Source organism: Ips typographus, linkage group LG3, assembly GCF_016097725.1.
Source record: "Ips typographus isolate SLU linkage group LG3, UJ_Ityp_2.0, whole genome shotgun sequence".
NCBI classification, from domain to species: Eukaryota; Metazoa; Arthropoda; class Insecta; order Coleoptera; family Curculionidae; genus Ips; species Ips typographus.
In genome coordinates this window covers 6,192,579-6,214,237 of record NC_138424.1, presented here as the reverse complement: position 1 = coordinate 6,214,237, position 21,659 = coordinate 6,192,579, and the positions used below count along the sequence as shown (strand labels likewise).

The window sequence follows — 21,659 nt, the reverse complement described above, 5'->3', positions numbered from 1 at the left end:
TTTTTTTATTGCTTGGCAATAACTATTTTCTTATTTGTTTAATACACAAATTGTAATTTATTCTTATAAGAGATTTGAGGTAAGAGAGTTTTTACACACTAACGTGAATGCTAATAAACTTTTGTCGCGGAAATTTGCCAGGTATACTACAAAGTAAAAGTAAAGGTAGTTTTTAAGGTGATTTTAATAAAAGTGTTTACACCTGGACTAATAAACTCGCTTTTAGGTTATCAATGGTCAGCCGATATGTTTATACATCTGCCCGGGTAGCTCAGTCGGTAGAGCATTGGACTTTTAATCCAAGGGTCCAGGGTTCAAGTCCCTGCTCGGGCGAAATTTTTTTTTATTTTATTTTGAGATATGACTATTTTATTAATAACTTAGGTTTTTCAGTTGTTTTTTCATACATTTCAAACAAATTGAAGTAAATTATTTGTAGAGCTTGCAGATTTTGGAGAAAAAAAATTGTATTAAGGTATTAGAAGTCTACTTAGTATCTCGGTAACATGAAGAGTTAGAGAGGCGAGTTTTGGCTCATTTAATATACGACTTTTCAAAAATTAGAACAATCACATTTTTGGTCAAAAGTGTAATTTTGGCAAATTTTTATTTTACCCCCTAATGGTTCCAATGCCCAGCAAAGGTCATATTTATACCAAAATACCTTAAATTAAGTGAAATAATAACAAAAAAAAACATCTTAACCTCTCAATAAACCATGCTATGGGCTTCTAGAATTACGTAAAAGTTGTCAGAAGCTTCTATAACTTTGCAAACCATCTTAGAATCATTTGATATCGTCGAAATCACTTTGGAAATAAGAACTAAGAGAAATTCAGCTAAATGTGGCAACAGCAAATTTGAATTTTTTGACAATGCTAGTAATTGTAATGTTATACAGGGTGGTCCAGTTTTAAATGTCAATAATTCACCATTGCATGGCCCATTAAAAAATAAGTTGACATGCATTATGTCATTTTCCTGAAAAATGCTTCCTAAGAAAAATACAGTCCTTTAAATTTCAATTTAAAAAATCGGTTTTTTGTCATAAATAAATAAATTTGGAACAAGCACTTATGAAATTAATACTTATTATGAATGACGTTTGCCAAAATTCTCCAGTAGCGTAGATACAGGAAGATGGTTTTAATTTTTCTGCCTGATTCTTTACGTCACTGGATATTTTTATAAGTACTTCCTATAAAATTCTGATTTGAAGCTTCGTTTACGAGATAATTGAGTTATTACGTTCAAAGACCTTAAATCAACCCAACTTAATTTAAAAATTGTCTTGAAAACAGTGAAAATTTACTTAAAAAGCTTAAAAAATGGTTTTGTAGTCAATTTTCATAGTTTCCAGACAAATTGAAAAACTTTAGTTTTGAAAATTGACAGAAACCCAGTAAATTTACTTTGAAAATTGACTTGAGAGGCTTAAAAATTGTCTTTTGACCAGTTTTTACAAATTGAAAGATTTTAGTCTTGACAATTGACTTGGAAACTGTGAAAATTGTCGTGAAAGGCTTAAAAACTGTCTTTGTAGTCAGTCGTTATAGTTTTCAGATAAGCTGAGAAACTTTAGTAGTAAAAATTAGGTTGTAGTCATGAAAAACTACTTTATCTACAATTTTTTACTACAAATTCACACATTTCAACCTTGAAAATGGACTTGGACACTAAAAAGTAACTCTAAACCAATGAAAAGTGACATCAAAAGCTTAAAATTTCTATTTGAAGTAAGATTTCATAATTTTAAAATACATTTCAATATTTTAGTCTTGAAAATAGTCTTAAATACAGGATATTGACATTACATTCATAAAAATTGACTTGAAGACTAACTTTTCAGGTTTGTTTACTTTGCTTTTGATTTTCTTAGAACTCTCGACTATTTTTAGGGCTTTAAAACTGCTTTCAGCTAGGAAAATCGAGTTTTAGGGTTATCTTCACCAAGTTTTTGACATAGGAGACTTAAAAAACTATTTTTACATTTTCCATAGGTTTAAACATGCCATTTCACGCTTTGTCAGTATTAAATTGACTTCTAGACGCTTCACTTTGCTTTAAGACTGAAAAATCGAATTTTAAACAATTTTTTCTAATAAAAGTTAAGTTTCAGACTCTTCATTGATGAAAGTAAACAATTTTGGCATTAAATGCTACGATATTGATCTTAAACACTAATTTTTAGAATTAAATTAGTCCAAAAATTCGGACTGTTACCAGTGTTTAATTGAACAAAAAAAAGTCCAAAAATCCTGTTTATTGACTATTTTTAGTGTCAAAAGTTAACTTGTAAACCTCACAGATGACCAAATTTGAATCCTTTTGAACCATTTTAAAATAAAAAATACAATAACCCAAGTAGACATTTTTGTCAATTTTGAATAATATCCAGTGAGTGTAGAAAATAAAGACAATTTTGAAGGTCTGTGTCTTCCTTAGGAAGCGTTCTTCAGGAAAATGCATGTCAACTTATTTTTTGATTGGCTATCGATTGGTGAATTATTGACATTTAAAACTGGAACACCCTGTATAATTTTACTCATTTCTACAATGTTGTAATTGTAAATCAATGGGGTTGGACACAACTTTAGTGAAAGGAATGTCCCCCATAAATGGAGTATAATTTAATAAAACTGGCATTTTAGAGTGTCGACTGTCGGTTTCTAGGAAAAGCCGTTTATCATCCATTGAAAACCGCGCAGTACGCGGTTTAATTAATCTGTTAGGGGAATGGCCAATCAACTGGAAACACTGCCAGGGGATTACCTTCTAAAGCCACATAGTTGAACAACTTAATGTTCATTGTATCCATTGATATATGTCTGTCCTAGTCCTGATTAATAATTTTAGTATAATTTCCATTATTCACGAGGAGAGATTTAGAGGTGTACCTAATTGAGAGAGTTGCAATTTCTGCTAATTGTACTCTTCAAGTGAAAACCACTTCTACATTAGTTAATTCTTCCAATTAACTCGAGTTGGAGAACCTGGAAATTTAATTAAATATTTCATGAATATTAAGGTCACAAACGACCTGAAAATGTCTCCAATTTCCACTCCGGTTAAAAGTGAAGAGAACATTTTAATTTAGCATTTAATTAACCCGTAATAAATCTAAAGAGTACATTAGGAAAAGTAGCATCAGCGAAACCTTCATTCGTCCTTCAGCGTTAATAACCTCCACTGTTTTATGGGCTTTCCTTTTGAGAAAGTCGGTTTCGTTTAAAATTTCACTTCCACAAAGTCCGGGATATTCAGGATTAGTGCAGTATGTACCTTCCAAACAGTCGCTGCAGGGTTTCCCAATTTTGTAGACAGATTGTTGAGGAATATTTCCTGCAGGTCCGTAGTTGCATACAAAATGTTCCACGTAAACTATCTGTCCTCCTTTGGCCTCTTGGAAACTCACTCTAGCACAACCCACCAAGTACGAATCGCCCCATACTAGTTGAGTGTAGTGCAGCAAATCCGCTTGAGAGCTGTTCCATCAATTAGTTATTCTTATACTCCAGATTGATAGACTTACCCATCAAAACTGGATATAACTAGTCTGTTAGCAAACTTTACCCATCTGTACCAGTTCTCAATTTGCTCCAAGTCACTTTTCGATGCGTAAGTGCTTTTTCCTATATTCTGCCCAACCGGAAACCGCCATAAATCTCTGCATCTATCATGGGCGTAAACACACTGGGTGGCCCATCGCAAAGCCACTCTAGCCAACTCTTCATCCCACTGCATTAGCCTCATGTTAGCGGCCGGTGGCTGAGGACCTGAGTGGTTCGTTACAACAGAGAAGAAAGGAAAAAAAATCTTACCTGGATCTCCTTCACTCTCCAACCCTAAAGCCACGCGATTTCTTAGAGTGTTGTGAGCATCCACAATGACATCCACTTCATTCCTGGAAAACTCCATCAAAATAACACCCTTACAAGCCGGTCCTATAGGTCGTTTTTCATAAGCGCACAATGTGTGAATTCCGCATTTTCTTCCTCGATAAGTTTGCTTTACATCGATGCAACATATAGAGCAATAAGGATTGGTTTGGTTTGTTTGGGTCGTTTCGTTTCTTAACCATTCCAGTGAACTTTTCTTTGTAAGGAGGTTATCAATTCCTTGAATTCTGCCTATGAGACTTAACAGAAGCGTTATACAAATAGCTGCTTGCATTACTGCAAAGCTACAGATAATTATTTGGAGTTGTCACTGTTCTGATGTTAATAACCTGGAATTTGATTGATTGATGTTTGTATTCTCTGTTCAAAATTTGACCTAACCTAACCTAAATTACACATATTTTTTTTATCAAAAAACCCCAAAAACACTGTTAAGGGGGAACATACAAATGGTAGTTCTAACTTAATTTCAAAGTGCCTAACTCCAATTAATATAAAGGAATCAAATTAATTTTGTCAGTATTTGGTTTGGTATTTCTTATCACCAAAATAAGGGTCTGCTTCCTATATCTTCACTAACAAACGTTTTAAACCGATATAGGGCACATTTGTAGCAATTACGTACGTACGGGCAAAAGTCCAGCTTTACTAATTCCACGGTTTATTAATGTTGCAAAGAGCCATTCTGTTAGAGTCGGGCCGTAAAATTTTATTTACTGTCGCATGTCAAAAATGTATCCAGAACTTTACGACTGGTGGGTCGTCGCTTGATCCAGGTTTTCGACCATTTCCAGCGCTAAAATCCATTTTCGAATATATTCGCGTACGATTTTTATTAACACGTCCAGTGTAGGCAACTTTAAAAACCTTTGGGCCTAGATTTGGGAATAAAAAAGGGGTCAGACCATGGAAATTTAAGTTGATACGTGCTTGAAATTCTATAGGCGGTTTTGACTGAATTTCTATCTAGAAATTTCGGACAGAAATATGTTAACCAGTTCAAAATGGAATTTTGTGGAATAATTAACAAAACACGCACCCGTGCCAGAAAGTTCCAAATCTCGACCTTAATTGTGCACGATATTACAGACATTACTAAACAGCCAGACACGCAATGTTTTATTGCTTTTCCTCTTTCATTTTAACGTTGAATTACTAAAATTAATCGTATTATTGTTTAATACTATTAGGTCACGATTTTGGTACTTTTGATTACTATTTTATTAAATTAGAAGATTTTGAGCTTTAAAGGCAATTAGAACACTTAATACAGAAGAGTGAGTGGCACACACACAGAATGTGTTATAATGACAGATTGTCCTACGTAAACATGAATGAAATGAATTTTTTTTATAATCAACCTAAGCTAACCACCAATTATAAGAGGGTTTTTTTAAAGAAAAGAAGTATTGACTAACTGAGATATAGACCTATTGAAATAATCAATAACTATAATTTCATGTCATATTTATACCAAAGGTTCTTAAATTAGGTATAAAATAAGTACAAAAAAAGCACTTTAAAATTTTTCATTTTTCATTGAAAGAATAGGAGGGTATTAGGAATCTTTTTTTACAGTTCTTTTCAGTTTTGGCTCATTTTGTAGTATTTTTAACCTCTTTCTAATGGCGTTTTAGTGAAATCTATAAGAGTTCAAATAAAAAAGTTACAATCATTCAAAAATTGAAAAAAATGCTATTTTTGCAAAAAGTGCAATTTTAGCAAAGGTTCCAACAGCAAAGGACATATTTATACCAAAGGACCTTAAATTAGGTAAAATAAGTACAAAAAAGGCACTTTCAAATTTTTCATTTTTCAAAAAAATTGAAATTGTATTAGGGTTCTTTTTTTGCTACTTTTTGAAATTCAATATCTCGGTAACATGAAGAGCTAGACAAGCCAGTTTTGGCTCATTTTGTAGTATTTTATATCCTCTTTCTAATGGCGTTTTAGTGAAATCTATAAGAGTTCAAATAAAAAAGTTACAATCATTCAAAAATTGAAAAAAATTATATTGTTGCAAAAAGTGCAATTTTAGCAAATTTTTATTTTGCTCCAGGAGGGTTCCAATGCACAACAAAAGACACATTTATACCAAAGGACCTTAAATTAGGTAAAATAAGTACAAAAAAAGCCCTTTAAAATTTTTAATTTTTCAAAAAAATTGAAAGAATGTGAGAGTATTAGAGGTTTTTTTTTACTACTTTTTGAAATTCAATATCTCGGTAACATGAAGAGCTAGAGAGGCCAATTTAGTAGTAGTTTGATATTTTTTTTATCATCTTTCTAAGGGCGTTTTATTGAAAGCTATGAGAGTTCAAATAAAAAAGTTACAATCACTTTCATGACATATTATATGACAAACTATAGGGTTTTCTTTGAACAGAAGCATTTTATCGAACTAAATTTAGATAATTTGTAACTTTAATCGCAGATTTTATATCTTGCAATCCTCTTGTGGATGAAAAGAGGCATTGGACTAATCTCCGTAGCTCAAAATTCAAATTATTGACTGTTTTGTTATTCGATTCAATAAGGTATTTGCATGTATTTTTAAAATTCTCTGAATAGACTTATTTTGACTTGAATTTACCGCCTATTTTTTGGTTATAGTGCTTATAGTTCAATAATGCGAGAGGTGACATAATAGTTACTGAACAGTCACAGAACATAAATCATATCTTCCGCAACATGTACTAAACCCTTTATATTGAGAATATTGAGATATACCAGATATGGTTAGGCTAACAAATCAACAGCTGGAAATTGAAAGTCCTCTCTGCAATATTGAATTAAAGTTCGGAAATTGCTGATCTAGCGTCTTCGTGTCTGGCTCGATATTCAATTTTCGATAAGCCGCATCGCTTACAACGCCTGCATATTAACAATTTATGCAAATACATTTCTGATCAAGAACCATGTAATTCTGACGTGAAATTAAACCCTTTCACTGATCGTAATTGGCAGCGAAACGAATAAAGACGTCTTCGACACTAATCACCCAAGAATCGTTCTTTAAACAGTTCCGCTTTTTGCAGAGGGCCAGGAATCCAGAAGCGGGATCGTTTCCTTTCTGCTGTCGTTTCTGCCGGAATTCCGACTCAGTTCGAATTGACTTTTTAGCTTTATTCGGGATTTTCTCCCTTTGGGACTGATTTATGACGGGGGTGCTTAGAATGCTACGGCCTTGATAAAAATGTAGGTGCGCGAAAAATGAGAAACGACCGGAAAGATCCGGGGCCGGTAATGGAACTTTTCTAAATTCCCATTTAGGATCATCAGTTTTATATTACTGCGACAAAATTTGAACTTGGATCTCCAAGAAGCTGATGCTGTGGACCGTTGATGTTAAACAGAATGGACCATACACGTATCAAAATACACGTACGTTCCTGCTGCTCATATGTCTTCACATGTATGGAAGAGAGACGGATATGTTTATAGGGGAGGTCTTAGTAATGGTAAAGGGCGCAGGAACGCGTTCTTGGCGCGAAATCCTGGTGATCGATAGCCCTTCGGAGTCCCGGACTCGAGTGCACTGCAGCACAGATATAGTCTTCCCGGATCCGCGCTGTCTGGCGGTTTAAATTTGTTCTTCCATTCAGTCACAATATAAATAAAGTTTTCGAATTGCGATAGTTTTTCTCAAGACTTAAACTCGGGTTGAAATTGCCTGCCAAAGTCGTGGTGCGGTGCCGTTCCGTGCCAGAACCAGGCATAACCTCGTTTTTCGCAGGCACCTGTTAAACCTCAACCAGTCAACAATAAAACTGTACAATAATTACGATTTAGGAACAATTTAGTAATAGAAATGTAGCTTTTTTTCGGATCGTTAATTAGAAATTTCGGTATGGTGTTTTTGAGATTCGGACTCGAGCTGATTGTGCAAGCTCCTATTTTAATTCAGTAAGAACATGAGTTTACCGAGATCCTGTTTGTCCAGTCGAGCTATGAATGGAAAGGTATGGATCACTTTTAGTTTTAGTTAAGTATTTTGAATTGAAAGTTTTCTGTAACTCTGATTCATGACATTTCCATTAAGATGTTTTTTTTGTGTCTACGCCAATTTATATTCCTTTCCAGTATTCCAGTGTTAGCATAGAATTTTAATTAAACTTTGTAGAAGAATCTGTTTTGGCATTTTGAAAGTGAAATTTCAGTTTAACTTTGTTAAATCAAAGAGTTGTTTGAACAGCTAAACTGAACGACCTGAAAAATTTAATTAAAAACTATTTGAACAAATAATGAGAATTTTCTTGTTTAGTGCCATCAAACTGATTTTCTTTAATTCCTGGAGAAAGCAATTTTCGGACAATTTTGATACATTTCAAAAAGTGTAGCTTATAATAATAATAATTATTGTTTGATTATGCATTTTAGTATTTTGAGTCTGCATCTTTGAGCAAAATAGCTTCAACTGGAATAATGTCTACTTTTTTCATAAATGGCCAAGATTGAGGTTTGTCGTCTGTATCTTTGTCTTTGATTTTGAAGCTCAAACTTCAGTCAAACCAAGCACAAAATATCTCAAAAGTGTAATAAACTGTAATTTATATCATTTTAATCTTTAAAATACACTTATTACTTTCTTTTGGTTATCTAGGTTTTAAAGCAAAATATTAAGATAATTTTTCACTCTTCCGACGTTTTACTCCACACTCAAAACTTCCTCAGGACTAAAACCAAATACGATATTGTCTAAAAAGCAGGCTTTATTTTAATATGAAACAACTGCTTTTAGTAAAGATTCTCCGTACCTAAATTATGAAATGTTACTGTTTTGTTTTGTATTTTGTATGGTGATTTTTGAGTGATAAACAAGAAAAGTCAAAATGAGAAATTGAGCTAATTTTTTAATATTAAAATCGACGAATTTGAATAACCATAAACACGATTCAAAATAAATTGATTAATACTTTCTGGAAACATTCAACAAAATAGTTATTTTAGGGTTTTTCTCAGCCGTGTAAAATTGGATGAAAATTTGGTTTTGTGCTTGGAAGCTCAAGCATTTACTTGACATTTAAAATTACTATATTTAGTATCAGTTAATGGTGGAGTTTCCTATCAATGATCTCTTAAACTTAAGCAATTAAAAAGGATCTAATTTATATTCTAATAATTGAAAGTTGATATAAGATTATAAATTTAAAATAAAAAAAGTATCTAAACTTGTTAGTGGATGTGTTATTTTATCATTAATTTTATGTTATTTACATCTGGTTTTTCATTTTACCAAAATCAGATATCCGTATTAAATAAATTTTTAACGTTCTTTATAGATATTTTATTATGATATACAAGTGACAACTTTTAAGACGATTTAAAAAATGCAAAATACCTAATATGGCGTATTTTTTTTACCGATAAATACTCAATTTATTTTCCATTTATACAACAGTATGCTACATCATTTTAAACTGGACGTCCTGTATACTTTTCACACGTCACTTTTATCATTTCCGGCTTATTAATCATCATGTATTATATATTAAGTTATAAGTATTATAGTTGACAATCAATATGCAGTCTATGTCTATGTCTAAGTTCTTTGTTGCAAGATAGTTTATACTATTTAATAAAAGCATCTGAAATTAGGAAGATTCTAAAAAGTAGATAAAGAAGTACTTAAATATCTCAAAAACTTTCAGTAATAATAAAAAGAAATATTGAGAAAACAATTTTAACATCTCGAAGATTATTAATTTAACTATTTTGTATTCAGAGAAACATCATGTATATGCATGTCTAATAGCAGTAAACAATGTATTCAAAATAAGAATAATAACAAAATAAAATAACGTATATTATTTATTTGATCAGAAAAGGCTCCATCAGCAACTAAAGCTGGACTGAAGGATATTCATAATTTTGTAATTTTTGATTTACTGTATCTATTTTTTTAATATGTACATATACAGAGTGGTCCAGTTTTAAGTGTCAATAATTCACCATTCGATAGCCAATCGAAAAAATAAGTTGACTTGCATTGTGTCATTTTTCTGAAAAACGTTTCCTAAGGAAGATACAGTTCTCCAAATTTCAATTTGTTTTATAGTAAAAAACTGAACATTCAAGACTTGTGAGAGTTCAAATTTGTACTGAATAGTCTAAAAACTTGCTACTAACTACTAGGAATAGTCTTATAATTCGTTTTCTCAGACTGCCATCCTGGTCAAGTGTCTGAAACTGGATTTCAAAAACTAAAAACAGTCCGGAAATCAAGACAAAGATTGTATGCAACTCATTTCTAAAAATTAGTTCTCAAGACTAATATTGTAGCATTTGGTACCAAAATGTTTTACTTTTAATACTGAAGAAGCTTGACTTTTGGAAAAACTCTTGGAAACTGGATTTTTCAGTCTTAAACAGCACTAAAAACAGACTGAGTTTCTTAGAGATACAATTTATTGCACCTATGAGTGTGGAAGTCAATTTAATATTGAAGATGCTTGAAATGAAATTTTCAACACTATGGACAGTGTTAAAACTGGGTTTTAGGCCTGATAAGTCAAAAACTTTGTTAAGATAGTCTTGAAACTCTATTTGAGGCACTGAAAACAGCATTAAAGCACTAAAAACAGTCTATATTTTTAAGAAATACTCGAATTTTTAGCACTGAGGTGTCTAGAAGTCGATTTAATAGTAATCATGCTTGGAATGACATTTTAAGTCTATGAAGAATGTAAAAATTGTTTTTTTTTTAAGTTTGTCAATAACTTGGTGAAGATAGTCTTGAAACTCGATTTTCCAAGCTGAAAGCAGTTTTGAAGCACTAAAAATAGTCCAGAATTCTAAGAAAATGAAAAGCAAAGTAAAAAACAGTTAGTTTTCAAGACAATTTACATGAATCTAATGTCAATGTCCTGTATCTAAGATTATTTTCAAGACTAGAATATTGAAATTTGTCTTCAAATTATGAAAACTTTTTTAAAATTTTAAGCTTCTGATGTCACTTTTCATTAGTTCAGAGTCACTTTTTGGTGTTCTAGTCAATTTTTAAGGTTTAAATGTATGAATCTGTAATCAAAAATTCTAGAAAAAGTAGTTTTTTATGTCTACAAGTCAATTTTCAATATTAAAGTCGTTCGATTTGTATGAAAACTGGTTACAAACACAATTTTTAAGTTTCTGAAAACAATTTTTATCTTTTCTAAGTCGATTTTCAAAACAAGTATTTATTTTGTCTGGAAACCATGAAAACTGGCTACAATAAAATTTTTTAAGCTTCTTAACTCAATTTTTCGTTTCCAAACTGTAATTTTTGAAAAAATTTTAGAGACGTAGAAAATAAGGTAAAAACATGAAAACCATCTTCCTGTATCTACGCTAGTGCAGAATTTTGACAAACTTGTGTGCAAAGTGCTTGTTCAAAATTTGAAGGACTGTATTTTCCTTAGGAAGCATTTTTCAGGAAAATGGCATAATGCATGTCAACTTATGTTTTAATGGGCTATAGAATGGTGAATTATTGACATGACAAAACACAACAAAATTCTGTACACTTCTATGCACTACTACTATAGGAACATGCAAACAACCTTGCTAAGCAATTTACGCTGAAACCTGAAAAATGAACACATTACAACGCAGTAAAATGAAAAAAAAGAGGAAACCGTAGAGTCAAGAACTAATTTATCACAGGCCATGACAAAAAAAAACTACCGCATTGTCTGAAAAAACCCCAAGTTACATGTTTATACGCCTGGTCCGCTTGAAACAATGGAAAAAATCCATCAATTGTGCTACTTTACGGCTGGTAAAATGGAATTTTTTACCTTGAAACGACAGCTCCAAGACGAAAATTAATTAAGCCACCAATTATAATTGACGCATTTAGATTGGCCGCACTTAAGTCTTAAAATTAAAACGTTACATTTTGATTAATAGATCCGTTTATGAATTTTGTTTGTGAAGGATTTAGTTTTATTAGTGCGGATAACGAATTGATCACTAGCGGATTTAATTTAGATTTTCTAAAGTACGTTACGGATATTATGTGTTCCTAAATGATAAAAAAAAAGTAATCGATGACCTCATAAATCATCAACAGACACGTCTGGATAATGTCACTGCACCGTATGAGGATGTCCGAACTAAGTGTTTTGGAATTTATCACCGGATCCATAGCTTTCATTATAATATCGTATCTTAGGATGGTAATATATTTTGGAAACCATTTATCATTTATTAGACGTTTATGTATTTATTCCAGAAGAAAGACATAGTAATTTAATTTAAAATAACTTGTTTGTTTCAGAAACTATTTTGGACAATATTATAAATTTCACCTCCCTAATCGCTCTAGCTAATCACGTGCTATAATTATTTAATTTTTTAACTTCTCATTTAATTTAATCTTAAGTGATTGTGTTGGTAAGTAAAAATTTAAAACAAACTGGAGTGATTATACAAATTGTTCTGCTAAATTTACAATTCTTATATCACTTCGTGCTAGTTTAATTCAGTTTGAAAAGTGAGGCAGTATTTGTAACTTTTTAGTTTCTACCAAGTTATGTTTTACTTTTATGGTTTGTTGAAGTTTTTTATCACTACTTTTACTCTACAATTCAAACTTATCAAATTAAATAATAGTATTAATTCTGGTGTTTGATTTGCATAATTGGGAGAATCTTAAGTATGTTAACCTAACCTAACAATAACTGTTTGTATTTTTTTAATATTTAAGGAGCTAGTTAGGTAAATTAAGCTTATGTTACTTAATTATGAATTTTGTGTGAAAAGGCGACAAACAACGTTTACACACTGAAGTTCGTTAGTTTCTCTGCATTAGCTTCATTAGGAGATGAATATAACTCGATTTACGTTACAAGCAACATCTTTCTTTTTATAACTCAATAACAAAACAAAATAATAACTTAATCTTAATCTAGCAGCAAGCTAAAGTAATATTACTAAGTTACTTAGTATAGGAAGACGTATCTCGTATCAATTTGTATAATACACAGAATGTTCACTTTCTCAAATCTTTTCTAGTTTTCCAGATATTAGTTGCAGCTCTATTTTTTTTTTAAATGCTGTCCTATTGCAAGAACCTTACTGCTTATAATGAGTATTTGCTCTAGAGAATATTATTTTAAACCAGGCAAACAGAAATATAGGAAAACGGTCACGTGATTTTTCAAACTGTGGGAAAATTGACAGTGTACCAAACCATGGAAATTTGTCACGTGACTCTGTGATTTCTTTTGCTGAAAAGCAAAAATTTTTTTGGAAACCAAACTCAAGGTAAATAGTTATTTTCCTAACAAGTGCGGAAAGTGATACTTTCCCGCACGCTGACTGAAGTTGCCCAAACGAGCGTAGCGAGGTCGAGTGCGGGGAAAGCACTTTCCGCACGTGATAGGAACATCATTTTTGAAGATCGAAAAAAACAATAATTCAAAATAAATTTTTAATAATAGGGAATTTAACAATTAAATATAACAGCACATTAAAAATATTAAGTACAAAAATAAAGGCTAAAAGCTTGATTACCATGAATGGGTTATTGATGTGATGAATTACCTCTAATCTACTTGTTAATATTAATAATAAATAAACAATTGTTATATGGAATAATAATTTTGAATATGATACATAAATTCACATAATTTAATTTTCCCACCCTAGTGCGGGAAAATGAGTTCTTTACGTACTAATGCGGAAAAGTCTATATTTCGAGAATAAAAATAGTGCGAGAATGTTATCATTCAATTTTAGAAAAACGTTGTATATTGTGTAAATCAGTCACATGACTTTGGTGAACCAATTCTAAAGCAGATAGGACTGAAAAAAGAGATTGTAATTTTAAAAATTTTACTTTTGGAATTCAAACTCTACATTACTGACCGAAAAGATGGTGGTAAAATCATTATTTTTTTATTTTCTTTAATACTAACCGTTATAATAATTATTATTATTCAAACACAGTTTTGTTAAACGTTTACATTTATCCTATAGAAGTGAAAATAACTCTTACACTTAATTAAAAATAAAAAGACACTTTAAATAGGTTTTAATTACTACTTAAACCAAGTAAGTCTGTTCTTGTTTTGTTTTAGTAAGAAAGTCAGTAATGTTTTGTTTTAAGTGTTCGATTGAGTCAAATTAAATGTTAATATTAGGTTATGCATGGGAAATTTCGTCAGCATACAAAATGAAACAAATCATAAATTTAGTGCTTTTCTACTCAAATAATCGTCACAATAAAAAATCAATGGTCCAATACAAAAATAACTACGAGTAAATCGAACATTTCCCATTATTCATCACAATCCAAAACCCTTTAGGGATAAGCAGTAGCTATAAATAACGCTGCGTGTCCCGTCATGAATTTCCCCTTTAGTCTTATGCAATATCATAGGGCAAGCAAGATATTGTCAATGGTGTAGGGTTTCTCTAATCTAATAACGTCGGTAATTTACGAGATATTTTAAATTTACAAGCGAACTGCGACAGAGGATAACAGGATTAGAACGTGGCGACCTTTATAAATTGATCATACCAAAAAGAAACTCAGTGAATGTTTCTAAAACCTGATAGAGTAGTTTGAGCTGGCTAGCAACAAAACCAAAAAAAAGTCGTATCTAAAAATATATTAAAACCTTGATGAAAACTGCCAATTCACTGAAACTTGCCCGGTATGAAAGAAAAACTTTTCATTAGCGAAAAAACCGTTCGCATTAACCCCCTAACATAATTAAGGCCGAGTTTTAATTATGCTATTTAACTGTCAGATTTTTTTCGGCTTGAGGGTGGTATATTTCCGACTTCAAGGCCGTTCTAAATTAATCTTGGACAACTTTATACAAATAATAAGGTGTGCCCTTGACAGATCATCCATCATTCCTACTGGTAACTTTCGGAAGCCATTACAGTTTCGGAACAATCTGCCGTTTGTAAAACCACCCTAAATGCTAGTTGGTTCGCTCTAATGTTTCTAAGGGAATATTTTATTCAAATTAGTTTGCATTTTGCCTCATCAATTATTGTAGAAGGTAATTAACATTTTAAGGGAAGCCCCTCTTAAAGGTAGAGCCAGTTTAGTTTAAGTCCTTTTTGTATTGTGGAAGTCATTAGTTGGATGCTTAATATACTTTGAAATGGCACGTTAATGTTGATTGTTGACTTTTAGTACGGTTTACACTGTAATGTTACTTATTTATTATTCACACACTCAAAATTGCAAATTTATAGAGAATTTTTCGGGCTTTTGATTGGTAGCCAAACATACTTTCTTATCCTAAAAAACGTGACAAACCTGAACCACAAAATTATAGAAAACTCCTCTCTATAGGAAAAATGTTAGGATGGCAACATTGCTAAAATGTGACAATATATTTATTATTTACGAGCAATTTTAGGAAAACGGTCAATTTTGCAAAAATTAGTACTAATTTAGGAAAATAGTCAGTTGCAGGAATGTAAATATACAGGGTGTTACACGAGGAAAAACCGATCGATATCTCCAAAAAATATTTTCACTGTTTAACACCTTCGGTTATACGGGAAGTATGTACCATCTTGCTTGTTTTAAATGGAACACTTTGTATATTATTATATTTTTTCTATACAGGGTGGTCCAGTTTTAAGTGTCAATAATTCACCATTCACCAAGACAAAGATTGTATTGTACATGAAACTTGACTTTTGGAAATAGACTTAAACTCGATTTTTCAGTCTTAAAAAGCACTAAAAACAGTCTGAATTTCTTAGAGATACTACAATTTATTTGTGTGAGTGTAGAAATTTAATAGTAAAGAAGCTAAGCTTGAAATGACATTTTCAAGACTACGGATAGTGTACCAACTGGCTTTTAGGCCTGATAAGTCAAAAGATAGTCTTGAAGCATCTTAAAGCACTAAAAACAGTCTAGATTTTTAAGAAATACTTGAATTTTTAGCACTGAGGTGTCTAGAAGTCGATTTAATAGTAAAAAAGCTTAGAATGATATTTTAAGTCTATGGAGAATGTAAAAATTGTTTTTTTAAGTTTGCTATGTCAATAACTTCGATTTTCTAAGCTGAAAGCAGTTTTGAAACACTAAAAATAGTCCAGAATTCTAAGAAAATGAAAAGCAAAGTAAAAAGTACGAAAAGTTAGTTTTCAAGACAATTTTTATGAATCTAATGTCAATGTCCAGTATTTAAGACTATTTTCAAGACTAAATTATTGAAATTTGTGTTTAAATTATGAAAACTTAGTTCAAATGCAAATTTTAAGCTTCTGACGTCAGTTTTCATTAGTTCAGAGTCACTTTTTGGTGTTCAAGTCAATTTTTAATAATTAAATATATGAATTTGCAATCAAAAATTCTAGAAAAATCAATTTTTATTACTAAAGTCTCTCGATTTGTATTAAAACTGGTTACAAACAATTTTTAAGCTTTTCTAAGTCAATTTTCATAATTAAAGTATTTCAGTTTATTTGAAAACTATGAAAACTGGCTACAATCAAATTTTTTAAGCTTCTTAAGTCAATTTTTCGTGTCCAAGACAATTTTTAAGTTGGGTTGGGTTGTGAATGACATAATGCATGTTAACTTATTTTTTGATGGGCTATCGAATGGTGAATTATTGACATTTAAAACTGGACCACCCTGTATATTAAAATATTTTCCATATATCATAACCTGTATATATCTACAACGGTTTTGGAGATATTGACGTTTTTAAAAAAATTATATTTTCCGATTTTGGGGTGACAAAGCTCCTAACTACAATGAGATAGAGCAAAACAGCTTGTATTTTAGTTAGAGCAATACTTCTGAAATTGTCTGAAAAATTGCCAGAGGTTTTTAGAATCATTTTTACAATGCTAGAGGCTACTCAATACTACGAAAACTTTCCAAAAAATAGCTCTAAACCTCTCACTCTAAACACTCACATTTTATTAAAATTGCTAGAGTCCTCTAAAATTTGGAAGAGCCAGAGGTCTGTAATTACTACAGAAAACCTTTCAAAAATTTGCTAGAAGCCTCCACAAGTGTCTTTCCACGCGTTGGGTAAATTGTCCTCTAGAATGTAAAAGCTAATTGTTCCCCAGAAATTTGCGACTAATTTCTGGGTCTTAATTTTTCTCAGATTTTTTTAAGGTTGCCAGGGGTCTTTAGAATTATTTTGGAAATGTCAGAAGAGTCTAACCTCTACTAAACAAAAAACTAAATAAAAAACATTCCAAGAACTGCCAGAAACATCTAGAGTCATTTAGAAAATGCCAGAGACCTCTAAAATTGTCCTAATTTGACAGAGGTCCTTATAATTATTTTGGAAATGTCATTTCTTTAATAACTACTGAAAATCTATCAAATATTGCTAGATTAAGCTTCTACTTGTTTTCCAAGATTGTTAGTCATTTCGAAAATGGCAGAATCTTTTCAGAACTAGACAGTAAAACAGCAGTGACATCTGGTGGCAGCAAAACATCAAAGATTTCAGTTTTACCCAGTTTCTTAAAAACCAAAAAAATCCTCTTTATTTTCATATTTGTTCCTTTTTAAGAGCATGGAAAACACTCTGCAAAAGAGTCAAAAACGGTACACTTTGTACAATATACAGAGTTTTATTTGAAAAATATCGTAACATAAAAATGCATTGAAAGCAGGTGAACCAGCACTTTTGTGCACTCGTCACGACTCGTTGGCATCAGACCGGAAAAATCACTCTAAAAACTTTTTCGAGGAATTTCCTTAAACCAAATCGTAAAGTTAAGAAGTTTTATGAAAATGTGGAAACCAGTAAAACGTAATTGGTTCCCTATTGTACGATGTGTGACTCAACGATGGTTTTGGGTTATCGCAACACGAAATTCCTATACGGAAGGAAAATTGGAGTGGAAACAACGAAACCGAATTTGGTTAAGTCCGTGAGATTAGCTTGGTAATTGAGTGCACAGACAATTAGTTTGACTTTGTTTTTGCTTGTATATGTGCTTAATTTTCTTAATTTATAACTTTGGATTAATTTACATGCTTATTTAGGACAGAAATGCATCTAAAAACAGACCCTGAAAGGATATTTTTAACTAATCTAAGGGCAGGGCAAGGAGTGTCTTTTACAGCCAATTAGCTAAAGGTTCGATTGACTGGTGAGGTGTGGATCCAATATTAGTCCACATAAAATTAAAACTCTCCAAACAAAATGAGCTAAAACAGTTTTTCATTTACGTTTTTATTCTCCATATTCAGGCAAACTTTCAGGGGAATACAACTCTATAGGCGAGACTACGCTAATAAACAACAGTTTTTTTTTATCTTTACCGAGGCGCAATACGACCCCCGGGATTTTCCAGTATGGGGCTGGAAGAAAAATCTTTTAAATTTTCCGAATCAACCTGCTATCTATAATGGATGAAGGAGAAAATTAACGATGTGAGGGGCCGACAAATAAATCCTGTCGTGGAGAGGCCACCGTGTTAGTCGAGCAATGAATTCACTTCTTCAAGGTTGCATTCAATTTTCCTTTTCTTTTTTGACTGTTTTCTTCTTGGATTTATGTTGGGTTACGTGAAATACTCAGTCATGCGATATCTTTCAAGCTGATTAAAATTTTGTTTTAATAAGTCTCTTTCACTTTAATGTGAATTTAATTACTAATTTAGTTACACATTTTTGCAATGTTGCTAAATTGACCTTTTCTAAAGTTAATCATTATTTACATCAATATTCACATTTCAGTAACGTTACCAAACTAACCATATTCCTAAATTAATGTTTTTTTAAGAAACAGGGTAACATTTAAAACGTTGATATTTTATTGATGGCCCTTCTGTATTACTGACAAATTTAATTTTTAGAGGCCTTTAAAATGATTCTAAAAGCGCCTAGCAATTAAACAAATTTCTTGTAAGGTTTGGAACAATTGTAGAAGCTTTTGGCCATATTTGGGAGGTTTTCAGTAATAATTAGAGCAATCTGGCATTTCCAAAATAATTGTAGAAGCCTTTAGCTAATTTTAAAATGTTGTGAAAGGATTAGATCAATTTTGGAAACTTCTGGCATTTTCTAAATGACTCTAGAAGCCTCTGGTAGTTTTTGGGATGTTTTTAGTAGTAGTTCTGGCAATTTCAGAATAATTTTAGAGATCTCCGGCAATTTAAACAAAAATTGGACAGTTTAAGACGTGTAGAATTTTTGAGAGTTTTTCAGGAAGTACTATACACCATTTACACATGTAGTTTAGAAAATATCACTTGGATTTTAAAAATATAAGTTGGATTTCAGAATCTATAACTTGTATTTCATTATTAGAAAACGTAAGTTGTATTTCAGATTCGTCACTTGTATTTCAGAAAAAGTCACTTGTATTTTAGAACGCGTTATTTCAATTTCAGATTTTTTTTGTGTTTCTATGTGGTTATTAGTTTATTGTTTTTTTTTTTTAATATCAGAGAGGATTAATTTATATAAAATATACAGGGTGTCCCATAACTATATGACAATCTCTCGGGGGCATGCAGGGGAGGTCAAAATAATACGATTTGTTCATATAATTTTTTTTTAAGTCACTCTTAAGGGAAATATTGAGCCCCAAAGAACTTCCAATTAACGTTTTTGACCGTAACTTTTGAAACACTTTGTATATTGTAATGATTATTGGGTTTAATGTTTTATCGAAAGAGACCTTCTATTTGACAAGAAAACCAGGTATCTCGTCTTCGAAAGGCAGGAACTAACTGGACCTAAGACACAATTTGCTTAAACTTTGACAGCTGTCATTATTTTCAGCTGCAAACGCCATTAATGGATACTCTTGACATTTTTATCGAAAAATTGTACTCTTCCTTTATTTCGATAAAATGAACGGTTTTCGAGATAAATCGATTTTTCATTGAACTGCTTAAACCACAATGTTATTAAAAATATTCGTTAAACTATTTACTTTTTTTACTTTTTTTGCTCAACTTTAATTTTCCAAATTACAAATGACCACGTCTAAAGTCCAACTGCTCTTTTCAATAATACAAGTGACTAATCTGAAATACAAATTGCAATTTCGAAAATCAAAGTTATTATTCTAAAATTGAAAGTACCTTTTCTGAAATACAAGTGATATTTTTTAAATCCATCTTATGGTTTCTAAAATTCAGCTGACGCTTTCTATACTACATGTGTAAATGGTGTAGAAGTTTTTACATTGCTTATTACAATTTAAAGAAAATCTTGGAAGGTTTAGGACATTTAGAAGTTTTTAATAGTATTGAGTGGCCTCTAGCTTTGTTAAAATGATTCTAGAGGCCTCTGGCAATTTAAAAAAGAATGTAAAGTTTAGTTATACTCGTAACTGTTTCTGGCACTTTTGAGAAAATTTCAGTAGTAATTAGAGGACTAGCATTTTAAAAATGATTCTAAATGCCTTTGGAAATTTTTCGGAGAATTTCAGAGGCCTCTAACATTTCCAACATAATTCTAGAGGCTTGTGGCAATTTTAAAAAAATCCTGGATAAATTTAGAACCCTTGTATAGTTCAAATGAGCTTCAAATATTTTGCTTACAAAAATTTAATTTACTGTAAACTTTGAGAGACATATCAAGCAAATGCTGTATTTAGTCTAAAATGTCCATAAATAGCTCTTTAATAAACGTCAAATTTAAATTTAGGCATAATTGAAAATAAAATAAACCTTCTGCTTCAGTTTTTTTATTTTAAATTACGCTGAACATTAATTAAACAGCACTTGAAGCTGAAAGGAAGATAAATTGACGAAATTATTAATTGTCCCGTTTTCATTCTCTCCTCTGACCTATTTTCTCCGCTCCTGGATATACAGCCAGGTGATACACATAGGGATGATCCAGGAAAAAAAAATATGGAAACACACGCGGGTAATTTTTCAAAGAAAGCCATTTATCATTTTTACGCGGTTAAATTGGCTTTACAGCTCATTTTAAAGCTACGGCTGACTGGTTTAATCTATGACGTACGCGGTAATCAATTGAACACGTGCTCGGATTTGGCCCTTTCATGATTTTCAAAAACATCCCCCGGAAACAACAACAGCCCTTTTAAATGTTCTAAATTTACGTCACGTCTATTTGTTTTGGTTTTCGTGTACACGGTGCCTGTCCCGCCACCGAAAAATTATTTTCACTGGCCTTTTAATCTCTCCCCCATTTTTTTGGTGTGGATTCACCCTCGTGTAAAAGATAACCGCATTCACAGTCAAATTAAATTACGCACAGATTTTAACGTTGTTTTTCCTAATAATCTTTTTTTTTGTGTTGCAGATTTCCTCGTTGGTTGAGCATGGCAATGTCGGATCGTTTCGGTCCAATGCAGTGGCGCGCGTCGGTCAGGGGGTCAATTTTGCCATTGAACGATTCGTCACTGTTGGGGAAACGATTGCCGATGATTATCAGGAAATACGACAGGGCATGTATGAAGCTTGTAAAGAAGCGAGGCAGGCTGGTAAGTTATTAAGAAGTTTAATCACTGTTTGTAGTTTGTGATTGGTCAAGAAAAAGCAGCAAGTTAAAAGCTGCTTTTTTTTGACCAAACACAAACTACCCACTGTGCTGAGATTTACGCCAATGCCACACATGTGGATTTTGATACTTAACCTAACCTAAAAATGTATATGGCTGCAAATTACTTATTTCATCATTGAAAATACCTATAAAAAAATCGTTATGGAATTGGTTAAATCAGAGTTTTCACACAACACAAACAGTTGGACATTTTTCTTTCTCAAAAAACAAAAGTTGTGAAGTTTGTTCAAATCCAAAAAAATGGGCCATAGCACCGCCCTCTATACTAGAAA

At 31.8% G+C, this 21,659-nt stretch overlaps 2 protein-coding genes and 1 non-coding gene across 8 annotated transcripts in view; 2 read left to right on the top strand and 1 right to left on the bottom strand.

Moving 5' to 3' along the window:
• alpha-Catr (alpha-catenin related) overlaps positions 1–21,659 on the top strand; it is a 41,403-nt gene that overhangs the window by 1,894 nt on the left and 17,850 nt on the right. For 5 of the 6 annotated variants that reach the window (XM_081975838.1, XM_081975837.1, XM_081975836.1 and 2 more), the window contains exon 2: positions 21,127–21,307. In XM_081975838.1, the coding sequence (XP_081831964.1) occupies positions 21,127–21,307 (181 nt within the window). Of the gene's footprint in view, positions 1–7,464; positions 7,862–21,126; positions 21,308–21,659 lie in introns of those variants that run through there. The other variant, XM_081975835.1, reaches the window with a different exon arrangement.
• TRNAK-UUU (transfer RNA lysine (anticodon UUU)) lies at positions 261–333 on the top strand. Its single transcript has one exon. It is a non-coding gene; the product is annotated as a tRNA-Lys (tRNA).
• On the bottom strand, positions 3,083–4,251 carry LOC145725768 (venom allergen 3-like). Its single transcript, XM_081974608.1, has 3 exons — positions 3,822–4,251; positions 3,533–3,776; positions 3,083–3,485 (listed from the first exon to the last, which is right to left on the bottom strand). Exons 1-3 carry the CDS (start codon positions 4,171–4,173, stop codon positions 3,101–3,103), a joined length of 981 nt encoding a protein of 326 aa, XP_081830734.1. The 5' UTR covers positions 4,174–4,251; the 3' UTR covers positions 3,083–3,100.